Below are 13,504 nucleotides of genomic sequence, written 5' to 3' on the forward strand. Positions count from 1 at the left end.
ATTTGCTAGTAATAAAGTAAAATCAAATCAAATCAAATTTTATTTGTCACATGCACACACATACAGGGTACGACATGCAGTGAAATGCTTCCGGATTATTTCCAAGTCATTTTAGTGAAACAGTCAGAGGTTACAGGTATATTGGATAATTAAGGCTTACAAAAAAGGGGGCTTGTGACTCTTTCAGAGAATCACTGTGTTGCAGGCTTTTACGTAGAGCCTTTAAGAGTTCTTTTAGTGTGACCATTAAGTGTACTACATTTCCTAAGAGTATATTTGACTTTCCTCTAACGATAATTCTTATAAGATGTATTTTATCTCAAAAATGTAATAAAGGTATTGGCACCACTAAGGACTATACTGTATGTATTTATATTTATAGATATGATTTTTTTTATTTGTCCAAATATAGCCAAAAAACTTTTAAGGAGGAGACAACAGATTGTTGTTGAACTGAAGAAATCATGTGATGTATATGAAATTTTAGCCCTTAATGTTTAATCTTAATCTCCAGATTTAAATCCTGTTAAAAATCCTGTTGTTGACTAGGTTCCATAAGCATAAGCACAGTCACCAACTTAAGAATGGGAAGCATACTGAAATATTTTGTGTTTTAACATTTCTAATATCCCTCTACAAGTGTCTGAAGGCTCAGTACAGAGTTCTTTAGAGGTGGATTATGAAATATTTATTTGCAGATATTTTTAAACTTGTGTTTTTTCGAGAGAAAATAAGAGCTTATAGGTTGAAGAAAAAATATGTTTGTAATTGTTTTTCATTTTGTTATTCATGGAATTGACTGTATATATTGTACAAGTCTTAGTGCTATAAAAACAAGCTTCCTTTAGGTTCTGTGTAAAGCCCTGGAGTTCTGCACTCCCAAAAAATGTTAAACCCTTGGAGAGCAATGAAGCATTTATATTAAAATTGTTTTGTTATTCAGAAAATGTGCATAAGCTGAAATTACTTTTGGAGACGTTATCTATATGTAGATAACGATGTGAGATGTTTTGAAATGACAGGTTTATGAATAAAATTTCAGAAAAGATTAAATAGTTTATTACATTTGTGAAATAATTAAAACTGAAGTGACACAAACACTTAAATGAGAGAAAGGAGTTTGGTTCAGTGCTTTATACTGATGTTGTTTTGTTGTAGTAATTTCATATAATGTGCTTCATTTTGGTGTATTTTAAATTTGTATATAATATTAATAATAGTTATTCTTACTCTTCTTATTATTAAGAATCTCCAAATTATTCTAGTGGGACAATAATTACTTAAAGTACATGTGCAATAATCTGTGTGTGTGTGTGTGCACCTACGTTCCTGTGTGTGCGCAATAACTTGCTATTTATATGCCAGTGCAATGCATATAAATGTGTATGTGAGACTCAGTCAGTGGTTTTGGAGATACTGGGTTGTGTTGCACTGTGTGAACTGGGGATCCTGAAGCTGTGATGTGATAACGCTACATGATGCATCGCTGTGCTCCCTCAAGCTTACCACAGAACTATAAATTGCATCAAAATGTTGAATCACAAACAGAACACTGCACTAAAGAGTACATAAGAATACATGGTGATGATTCTCCTCACCTCACCATCATGCTGCCCTGCAAAACATTCATCATTTCAATGAAAAACTGGGACAGAAAAATAAAGTCTCACAACTCCAGATGAGTGGAGTGAAAGAGACAGCTAAAAAAAAGCCTGTGTATTGTTTACGTCTCAGCTCACCTTAATAATAGGGCCAATTCTGTCAGGTTTTGATGCCGTCGCTGTCTTAAACCTGCTGATCCAGACAATTTTCTATAGGATTGCAGTTTGGTGATTTTGCAGTGTCCCGGTGTTGATATCATGTTCATCACGTTGATTGGACCCTATACACCATACACTTCATGTCCTGGATCCTGACAGTGTCTGTGTTGCATTCTGGAACATTGTGTTCATCCAGCTGCACACATCGTTTTGGTGTTTAGGAAATTATTTGCTATATTTACTACACAAGCTTTTCTACATTTCTTAACCAGTCACATTCACTTGCTGATAATTCAGATAAACACAGACAGAAAGCAGTGAAGAAGGTGACTTTTCAAGGATTACTATTTCTGAAGCAGGTTTAACTCGGTTTCCTAAACCTCTGGGATCATGTAAGAACAATGGAGGTCAGAGATGCTCTCTAGAGACTCGACTTTATCCATCAGCTCTTTTTCCTTCAGTTCCTTACTTGTGGTTACTTTCTAGTTATGCTGGGATCGTAGTGAGAGAAATTATTCAAATAAAGATTTAGAGAATGCTTCTCCAGTGTATTTATAATTATGCCATATCCTAGTATCCTTGCACTCGTCCTTATCCTTGTTCTCCTTCCAGTCATGGGTGTGTTTTCGATCTAGTGGTGTGGATCGGTGGATCTGACTCTGATAAAATTACATAATACCCAGAAGAGTAATGAATCTTTAGCATCAGATAGTCAGCGATTCTTTTTGGAGACTGTACCTTACCCTTTTACAGACATGCTTCTTCTTGCTCCTTCTACTGTTTTTTTTTTTTCTCCTTGGGTTTCTCCAGATGTGTGATGTGTCTAGAAGATATAAAGAACTGGATCTTGGCATAAAACAAAACAAAACAAATAAACAAAAAACAAAGGATCTTCAGAAATATTTTGTGAAACGAATAACCTCAAAACAAAACCTTTCCCTTTATTTACTCCTTCATCTGACTTCTCTGGTATGCACACATGATTACAAAGCTGAAGATTCTGGGCACATTTAGCAGATAAATTTGGCTAGCTGGAAGTCAGTGTGGTAGATTCTCTTAGTTAATTCTGGTTTGTTGGTTGCCATAGTAATTATTATATAGAGTCCGTATCTCTTTCACATCATACCTTCTTTAACTCTTCTGTAACCTAGATTTGTGTAATGAATCTATATTGAAGCATAATGGACTTAAACAACAAAAGTACTTAATTTGATGGATTTCGTGCCAGACAGACAAATAAAATAAAGGCTTCAAAGAAAAAATTTCCCAGGATTCATCAGTGATCAGTGATGATGTATACGTATACTGAAACAAGGCTGCTTAATTAATCTTTAAAAATTTGATTCATATTGATATAATAACCATTCACCTTTGCCATTGAACTCTTTGAGTCCCCCCCCCCCCCTCGTGCTCTCTCTGTCTCTCTATAGTACCTTTGTATAGCATCTTTTCTATCTCCATGACGCTTCCTTCTGGAATAGATGTATGCATTATTAATGTAATAATTAGGGGTGGAAGGTGGGCTGCCATCATGTCTAAGAAGCAGAATAAATAAGTATGCAAATGTAATTTGGTTTAATGAAGAAACAGGGCAAAGAGGGACTGTGAATGATGATGGGTTATGTCATTGCTAAGAATGGCTTATGATCTCATATCTTTGAATATTTTATCCTCTCTCTCTCTCTCTCTCTCTCTCTCTCTCTCTCTCATATTTTTGATGAATCATTTATATTTGAATGATGTGATGGTAAGATTTATTTATCTATCTGGGTTTACCGATGGCGCTTATTGTAAAGTCACAGTGTGTATGTAATTCTCACACTGTACCACAATCAAACAGGTGATGAAATGTGTTATTGACTTTAGTAGAGTTTTAAGGTTGGCTGTGCAATGTTAGTACAAGTTTAATTTGTGTGTCAGAGTGGGATTTGTAGCAGTCGCTCAGCGCTTCTGTGTGCCTCAGTGTCTGTCCTGGCAAGTCTCTGTGCATCAACACTAATTACATTTTAATAGGGAGTAATCTACTGGAACATGAGCCTCACTGGTCCTCAGAGAGAGAGAGAGAGAGAGAGAGAGAGAGAGAGAGAGAGAGAGAGAGAGAGAGAGAGAGAGAGAGAGAGAGAGAGAGAGAGAGAGAGAGAGAGAGAGAGAGAGAGAGAGAGAACGCACACATACCCACATCATACATATAGAAATCCCAGAAATATTTATATAAGTATGTATATATTTTATGATCCTTCATGACAGTTCATGTCACAGAGCTTCACATCAAAAACCTGTTTTAAGTTGTGAAGGATGTGACATGGAAATCTCCACCTAAACACCATACAGCCATTCTCTTGTGAGAGAGCTCTAACTTCCTGTCTAATTGTGTCCTTTATTATTTCATAGCATTGATCTAATCATTTTATTATCAAATAATTACATTCCTGGAGTCTTTTTGTTTATTTCACCTCTAGATGGCAATAAAGTCCACATTTACTCTAATAACTAAACTTTGGTTTACATGCTTATAGGAAATAAATTACTGGCACGCATGACCTATAAGTGTTTGCCTAATGACTCTGTTGTGTTTGAATAGGTTTTCAGGTTCAGGGACGAGGAAGAGCCACCCTCATGGATCAGACACCAAACACAAGCAGCCCGAGCCGGTCGTCAGCCAGATCATTGACAAACTCAAACACATCAACCAAGTGAGTGTAAATCTACACACACGCACACACACACACACACACACACACACACACACACACACACACACACACACACACACACACACACAGACACACACACATGCACACAGAGTTGAAACACAACCCTCACTTCATATCAGAAGCATTATCACATGCTGTTTTTCTCTGTATCACTTTTTTCTCAACTCAACACAGACTGGGCTGTAAAACAGAGCAGCTCTGGAGACACAGCATTGTGTTGAGATAAGAGCCATTCATCTTTGTCACTGAGCACTTAGAAACACACACACACTCACTCTCTTTTTCTCTCGTCCATCTTTTCTATCTTCATGTCTCTTCATTATTTATGTTAATTATTTTTATGCTTCTGCTTTAAATTGGGAAACGAAGAACATGTTACTGTGGCATCATTTAAACCACAAGAATTTTTACTTTATGTCTTCAGTCAATAAAATGATCTCTTTTTTCCACAGTCTTGAAGTTAGCGAGACATAAAGCACAGCTTGTCGAGTTACTGAGAAACCTGAAATCCTAAACTCCTATGTTCTGGAGAGTGAGTTTTATGGATGCTCCCTAACATTAGAAATTAAAGTTAAAACACAATGTCTCATTTAAAAAGAAATGAAATATTGTAATTAGTTGCAAATAACTGTCATTTAAGATGCATTCAAGCTAAAAATAAACTAATCAAATGACTTAATTTCGATTGTCATTACTATTTAACTATGTTCGCGATTGGTGTTAAAGGAATCCTGGAATTTGGGGCTGCAGCAGCAGCATCCCTTGTCTTAGGTAGAAAAGCAGCTTCTTGGCTCGAGCTGTAAGGTCTGTCAATTCCACTTGTTTGACTCAGTTCCACTTAGTTGTATCTGCTTGGTCAAAGCAAAAGTTATGTGGTGTTGAAACCTCAGTGTACAGAGCCATAAGTCAGGATTATTGCCTCTTCCTCTGTGTGTGTGTGTGTGTGTGTGTGTGTGTGTGTGTGTGTGTGAGAGAGAGAGAGAGAGAGAGAGAGAGAGAGAGAGAGAGAGAGAGAGAGAGAGAGAGAACTACTGCTGGGCTGTGTTTAACGTGCGTTATTGAGTGAGACTTGAGGTTTATGGACATGTTGTATGTGTGCCGGTCTGTGTGTATTCATGTTGTATATGTAAAAGAGAATTTGTTTGTGTGTGTGTATCTGTGTATGAGAGAGAGAGAGAGAGAGAGAGAGAGAGAGAGAGAGAGAGAGAGAGAGAGACAGAGAATACCATGGTGCTCTTGTTTAAACAGTATGGAGAGGCAGATCTGAGCAGGATGTAGGGGGAAGTCCAGCGGACTGGGGTAGGTTCACTCCTCCTCAGGGACAAGCTGTCATTTTCTCAATTACTCTATTGCATTACCTCATGCCAGCAGATTTCTTCTTTTCCCTACTCTACGTCAAAGAGATGGGGAGCCTGAGTTTGGCTTGGGAAGGAATGCTAAACAAATGAAGATAGACATCCAAGACATGCTGCTATAACCACAAATTGCCAAGCAAACCCACACACATACACACACATAAACACACATAAACTCATCATATGATCATGGATCAGCTGTCTGGAGGCTATGAGGATTGCTGACTTCCTTAAGGCATTTGAGTGTGCTTTGGAGGAACCATCGTTTCTACATGGGCTAGGCACACATCTGTTACTCTTCTAGACACACACACACACACACACACACACACACACACACACACACACACACACACACACACACACACACACACACACAAGCAGAAAGGACCCTGTGTTTGTATATTTCTGAAAAAAGTTGAGATGCTGGTTTGGAGTTACAATATTGTGCATATGCATTGGAGTTTAGTACAAACAGTGCTGTGGTATTCCTTCACAAACAACACCAAGCAGCATGAAAGACTAGGTCAACTACATCACAATACAAATTCCACAAGCTACTTTCATCATACACTGTCCTGAAGGCCCCAATGAGTCAGACAAGAACATGTTCTAACAGCAACCACACAAACACTGCGGTTTTTATTCTGTTTTCTTAAGATGAACAATTGCTAGATTACAGATTGACTGTTCAGCAGCTCAGGCATTGAGTTAACGTCCGGTGTGACCGTTGCGTAGGGTTTTATCTGATATATTTTCAGAGACTTGTCACAGTTTGTCTCTCATGAGGCATGTGTGCTGTTTTATTTTTCTCGAGTAAAGCAGGTCTCAGTGAGGTTTCTACAGTCAGGAGCTCTGCTCATCACATGCTGCCTGTGAGCGTCCCTCATTGGAGTCTTTTTAATGTAAGAGCAGAGATCAGTTCCCTCAGCTAAGATCTGATCTCTTCAGACCACCAGATGTGTGTGTCGATTCTATTTCAAATGGTTCCCACACTTATGTAATCATTTGGTGTTGCACACAGTTTAATGACCATTTTAATGATTAATCCATTCAGAGAAATTGACAGTGACATAAAGAGAGAGAGAGAGAGAGAGAGAGAGAGAGAGAGAGAGAGAGAGAGAGAGAGAGAGAGAGAGAGATTTTAAGATAAGTTAAAAACCTTTTATACAATTCATACTGCAAATGTATTCATAGGACACTTTTTCTTTTTACACTTATTTATTCATCAGCAGTAGCAGCTTATAACACAATTAAAAACATTCCCATGCAGTTTATTTCCCTATACAATTAAGTCATTAAAATTTCCCACTAAAGAAATAAGCAATGGTATTACTATAATTGAGGACCAAATATGTCCCCTCATTTGTTTTTGTCTTCGAGTTTTTTCAGTGAAATCGAGAAAGCTCAAAGACAAAAACAAATGAGAGGACAGATAAGGTTCACTGTAATAACCTGCACCACAGATAAAAGCCTGTGGTATAAAAGCTTTCCTACACCACCTAAATAAATCAAATAATAACTCAAAAAGCAGTTTTATATTAAAAAAATATTTTCGAAACCAACAAATCTACATTTATCCGTAACATTTATCCATAAAATAACAGCTACAGTATTCTACACTGGAGATCACAATAATGGGTGGGTTTGTACAAAAAAAAAAGATTCCAGAGCTCAATCATTTTAAATGACCTCATAATCAAATAACTGATAAACGACTTGGAAAAAAAACAATGCTGAGAAACATAACAAATTAAAATTGCTGTAAAAATGTCACGCTTAATTAAATAATCAACCATACAAGCCGAAATGATTTAATTAGCCGTTGTTAAACTATTCAGCATGAATCTGAGTGTACCTTCTTTTCCTTCTGAACAAGCAGACAAACGGTTGCTTTAATGCTCTTTTTCTGTGCAGTAATGGAGTAAAAGGTGATATCATATCCAATGTTCACAAACCAACAGATAAGTCAAACTTAAGAATAAAGTAATGTTGCTTATAAAAGTTAACCAAAATTATTGCTAACATGTCATAATGTCAAAATGTGCTATTCTTTCACTTAACTTGCTTATTTTAATGTCAGTGAAAACACTTCATACTCTGCTTCGTACTGGTTATAACAATTCTTGCTCTCTAGCTCTTTAAAATGGCAAATTCTTCAGAGAGAGAGAGAGAGAGAGAGAGAGAGAGAGAGAGAGAGAGAGAGAGAGAGAGAGAGAGAGAGAGAGAGAACTAAGGGTCTGAAGGTTTGAGAGAGAAATAGTTTTTATTTTTAATATCTGTCATGTCTTTCAGTCCTATACATTATACAGTATCTGTTTAAATATATATAAAACATGCTAGTACACGACAGCGTCTTGCCAGTCTTCAGTCCCCTGATGTAAGTATATTTCAGATCTGTGGGAAACACTGATATGGCTTTATAACTATTAAACAACTCTGGGTGTTGACTGAGCCATTTTTATGGAACAGTTAAATTTCCCCACAACTTTAGAGACATAGTTTCAGACGCCTAGCGTGACTGGCTTCTCTCTAATGGCTTGTGGATGTCTAGTAGTGGTGGAGCTCAATAGAAGGGAGGTGTAGAGAGTTTGGTTTTAGATTAACACCTCTCCTGACACTGTAACAGTGGGGACTGTGCTAAACACCCAGAAATATATCAGACAATTAGAAAGCAGCGAACTTTAGCCTTTTCAGTTCCTCTAGGATTGACTTTCTCACGCCTAAACGTGGCTGATGTAATGCCTGAGACGGGCCAAGTTGTGAAAAAAGTGAACATGCTTCCATAAACTTAGTTAATAAAATGACTTTGTGCTGAAGCTATTTTGTTTCGGCAAGTATTCAAAGAACATACTTATCTGCAAATAACTTATCTGCAGGCTGAAATCTAATTTCTTTTTATTGATGCTGAAGTTTGCTTTGACACTGAAAATATCGTTGGAAGGTATATATGCGTTGTCTGTATGAAAGTAATTATCGGCTGTTTAATGATGCTCAGGAATTAGGAAGACTTGTTTGTGGACATAATGTTAGACACATGTTTATATGGCCCACACCACATGCACGTGTGTGTTTAGATTTGTCCAGCTGTACACGGATGACTTGGTGAGTTATCAAGTGTATAATTAATACGATCTTCAAATGTTAAAAAAAAGATAATTTAATCTGATTCATCTGAGTCAAAAATGTATTATAGCTGTTTACAGGCAGCAGTAAAAGGTCAAACCAACAATCAGCAATAAATAATCGAAGGAGTCCATTTTTTTTCAGGGACATATAGGTCATAGAGTGATTATCAATCCTCTTTGAATTGTCTGTATGCTGACATCAATGAGTTTTTAAAACATGTCCTGTGTACTGTTATCACGTCTCCTTTGCTCAAAATAGCACCAATCAGATTTTTTTAGGATGAGAATGTACAAAGTAAACAAGTAGTTCATCAGGGTTTCCATTACATATTCTCACACTCATTTACATTTACATTTGCATTATTTGGCAGAAGGCCTTATACAAAGTGACTTACAGAAGTCTCTATCAATGCACACAGCGATACTGGTTCTCTAAGAACTGGTTCTCAGAGACTTTAAATGCTTCCATGTTTAAATATGTCAACATTATCTCTATCTATCTATCTATCTATCTATCTATCTATCTATCTATCTATCTATCTATCTATCTATCTATCTATCTATCTATATATCTATCTATGTAAATGTCTTTTTTCATTCCCTCTTTCTTCTGTAACCGTTTTATCCCAGTCCATGCTCTGAACACTATGTTCAAGGCAGAATTAAACCCTGGATAGGCAGCAAATCCATTTCATCCCAGCTATTCAGGTTATTAAAAGTGACCTGCATGTGGTTCACATCTCTGAGGTTGCCAGATTTTTCTTGAATCGCAGATTCTTAGCCTCCGTTACAATGTAGACCAGTGTCTTTAAAACACAGCCCCAAAAACTGGGGGATAGAAAATACAGACCAAGAATGCAAATCATTGTTTTTTTGCTGTCAAATTTAATCTGTAACCAAAGCAAGAGGCAATTAAAAAAAGTCACGTAAACAACAGCTAACGACTACAAAAATGGCTGCCAGGGTAAACTTCAAACACACATGTTCAAGCTCAGCTGATTACTGATCAAGCGCACCTGTACTCTCTCTCTCTCTCTCTCTCTCTCTCTCTCTCTCTCTCTCTCTCTCTCTCTCTCTCTCTCTCTCACACACACACACACACACACACACACACACACACACAGTATTAATAAAAAAAAATGTAATGAAGTATCACATCATTACAGTAGCTTTATCATCTGACATAACATGCCTTGATGTTTACAATTGTTTATTTGGGTATGATCTTTTTTCTCCTCTGGTTTCTGATTCTAGTCCTTCTCTTACTGTGTTTCTTTCCTAATTGCTTGGCAACTACCTGATTTTATCAACTTTAGTTAACAATTTGGATCTGGAGTTTTAGGCAAACTCCATGATTAATGCAAAAATCCTGTTTAACTGTCAAAGACGTGTGTAAGTACTTGTTGTACCTATGCCTGAGGTCTGAATACCTTGGTGTGTATTAACTCTTTTCACAAATAAAGCAATTACTGAAGAAAAATGATTGAATGGTTGGGGGGTTGTGAAAGATCTAGTGTTTATCCATCCATCCATCCCTCCATCCATCCATCCAGTTTCTGTTAGCATCTAGCTTGCTCTCTTTTTTTATCCTGTTCTCTTTATTGTCTCTCTTCTTTTCCTCCACTCTCACCCTGAAACTTTCTACCATATGTGCAAAATAATATATTAATCATTTAAACATTAAACAGTAGTGGTATTTCCATGTTACAACACAAACAGCATCTCATGATCACAGATTTGCTGTATGGACACACTGAAAGAAGCTCAGTGTTGAGCTTTGGGCAGCAGAATCTGCTGTGGGAAAGGAAGAGCGCTGGAGAAGGATTTTCGTCTCATTCCTAGAAGATCTCTCCTTGTGTTTTGTGTTTATATAAGTGTGTTGCTTGCAGGCACTCTGGGGAGAACCGAGAAAAAGACTTGCAGATTGTCATCATGTGCTTATGTGATCTGTGAACTCTGTAGCAATGCATGTAGTTTCACTTACACTGATTGTTGAATTAGATTTTAATATTTGTGTAACATGTCTTGCTGTCTCTACCTTCATTGAAACCATCTGTTGAAATTCCCAGAGTATAGGATTACTGCAGAGGGCAGTCTCTCTCCCAGCAAGCACTGCAGTTCGCATTAAAATGCCTCAATTATCTGATTGGCCTTTGATTCCAGAGCTAGGTTTTGAGAAGCGTTTGAGCGCAGCTTCAGAGGTGTAGAGGCACTAGGAGTGTCACTAAGATGTGTTGTTGGAATAAAAAAAACAACAACAGATTTTGTGCTTTAGGACTTACTTACGCCTACGTTCGCAGTGCGTACACCCTACTTGCATCATTCTCCTCATCATGTCCTCTCCCTTGCATTTCTGTTTCTTTTCACTCTCTCTTCATCATGACTTCTTAATTTGTCCTGGGGTGCCATTCTGACTTCTTACATCTCTTAGGTCCATCCATGTTCACTCCCTTTTCTTTTTTATGCTTCATTTCTTTTTCATTCTTCTATCCCTCCCATGTGGCCTAATCTCCTTTGTTATATGAAAATGTACAGTCCTGTTCGTGACATCCCTCTCCTTCTCTGTTTCTCTTTTCAATATACAGACAAACACACACACACACACACACACACACACACACACACACACACACACACACACACACACACACATACACCAGGTTGGGCAGAGTATGCTGAAAAAGGCCTTACTTAAATATTTAGTATTCTGTTAAAATACATTAAAAATCTACACTGTGCTGTATTTTAATATAGACAATTTTTCACTGTGTTGCTGGTCAGGCGTTTTTAGTTTAGTCTTGCTTCTGGATGTCTAAACTACTCACACTTAATCAAATTAGGGTGTGTCTCAAAAAAGTCTTCCCCCTCCCTATGTGGTGAATCAGTATATTGTATACACAAGTTTGGACACGTTTGGACAGTTTGGCGCCTGGCTCACAACACATAGGGACAGTGATGACTCAATTTCTGGAGACATGACTACACAGCCATGTTGTAAAACATCACCACAGGCATTTATGAACAGGCAAGATCGATATCTTTGGCATTATGTTGTTTAAAATGCATGTAATGGTGCTTCAATCAGAATTTTAGCCTAGCTTGTAGAGCTTTCAAATCATTATAAACAATTAACAAGACCTAAACAAGCCATATAGAAAAAGTCACTAAAAAAAATCACTAACCTCAGTAACATGAGAGCTACAACAGCAAGAGAAAGTGTCTGTCCGAAATTTTGTTTAGAGTTGAGAAGCATCAGAAACTATGAGGTCATTACCAGGAAAGAAACATAGTGATCACTGTGGGATTTTTTTTAGGGAGCAAACATTAGGATCAAATCTACAAAACTGAACATATGCCAGTGGTGTAGTATATGTGTATTACATTGCATACAAAATTCTTTTTTCTGAATCAGATGGAAAGTTGAATTCATTATCTCTTCATGTTTCAAACAGACTAGTATAAAATCCATTCTGTTATGATTTTGTGTTTGACTTGTTGCCTCTTGCTGCTGCTGTCTATTATGCACGTAGTTCATAAACAGCTTTGGTGGAGTTTTCATTATTTGATTATTTATTTCTTTATTTGATCATTTTTTTGCATTGTGGAGAAATATTCAAACAGACATTTTCCTAAAATGATAAAAGTAAGTGCCATTGTGAATGCCGCTCTTTCGTGACATGTTGTATAGAGATTGTTTTTACTTTACTCCTATATCTGAAGTTCCCTCCTGGAGGATCAAAAATGTTTGATTTTTCTGCTGCTTTTTTGGGTGTTTTTCTTGAAGAAAGCTACTCAAACTGGTTAAAATTGCTTTGCATTTATGATTCCACAGAGACAGGATACGAGACAGCAGACATTAGGCAAACGTTTCAGTGTGTGCAAACTGCAATGCAAAAAAAAAACATTTGAGGTGGTTCAGTAAGAGTTGCTATGAACTGGGGAAAGAAACTATGCTGTTGGTGTGTAGTTTGGAAGGGGATGGACCTGTAGCGCCTCTCTGATGGCATCTTGACAAAGCGGTGGATGTTGGTGTCGGCCGCAATTCTCACTGCCTTCTCTCTCTCTATGCCCTGATGTTGTAGAGGTTGTAGAGATTTTGGTACAGACTTACTATCTGTAATTCTCTGTTGAGTTGAGCACTTGTCTGGTGTCTGGTGTTACAGATGGAAGAAGCAGTTGTCAGCTTGTATAATATGATATGTGATGGGGGCACAAGCCTGACAGTTCCTCTAGTGAGGTGTGTCATTTGATCTAAATCCTTGGCTTTGGACCCTCTATTATAGGCAGAGGTGCAGCGTGGGGTGAGGTTCGACACTGAAATTAAAGCTTCCCACCCCTCCCTGCATCCCTCCTCCTCTCTTTCATCCTTTTCTCACCTCTCTGTATAGGTGCCTTTTTATATTCAGTAGATGGAAACCTGTATATCTTTCCCACAGTTGTCTTTCCCCATGCTAACCTAGCTCTTTTTCTCTTTCCTCAATTCTTTACCGTTTGCTTCTCCTGATGTCTCTCATTAATTTCCACTTTTCTACCCCTGAGTCCTCTTG

The 13,504-nt window shown here is 37.5% G+C and overlaps 1 protein-coding gene across 1 annotated transcript in view; it reads left to right on the plus strand.

Annotated features, from left to right (window-relative positions):
- gpc3 (glypican 3) overlaps positions 1-13,504 on the plus strand; it is a 99,572-nt gene that overhangs the window by 60,144 nt on the left and 25,924 nt on the right. The window contains exon 6 of the mRNA XM_027135098.2: positions 4,342-4,453. Within this exon, the coding sequence (XP_026990899.2) occupies positions 4,342-4,453 (112 nt within the window). The remainder of the gene's footprint in view (positions 1-4,341; positions 4,454-13,504) is intronic.

The sequence above is a fragment of the Tachysurus fulvidraco genome, chromosome 17 (assembly GCF_022655615.1).
Source record: "Tachysurus fulvidraco isolate hzauxx_2018 chromosome 17, HZAU_PFXX_2.0, whole genome shotgun sequence".
Taxonomy (NCBI): domain Eukaryota; kingdom Metazoa; phylum Chordata; class Actinopteri; order Siluriformes; family Bagridae; genus Tachysurus; species Tachysurus fulvidraco.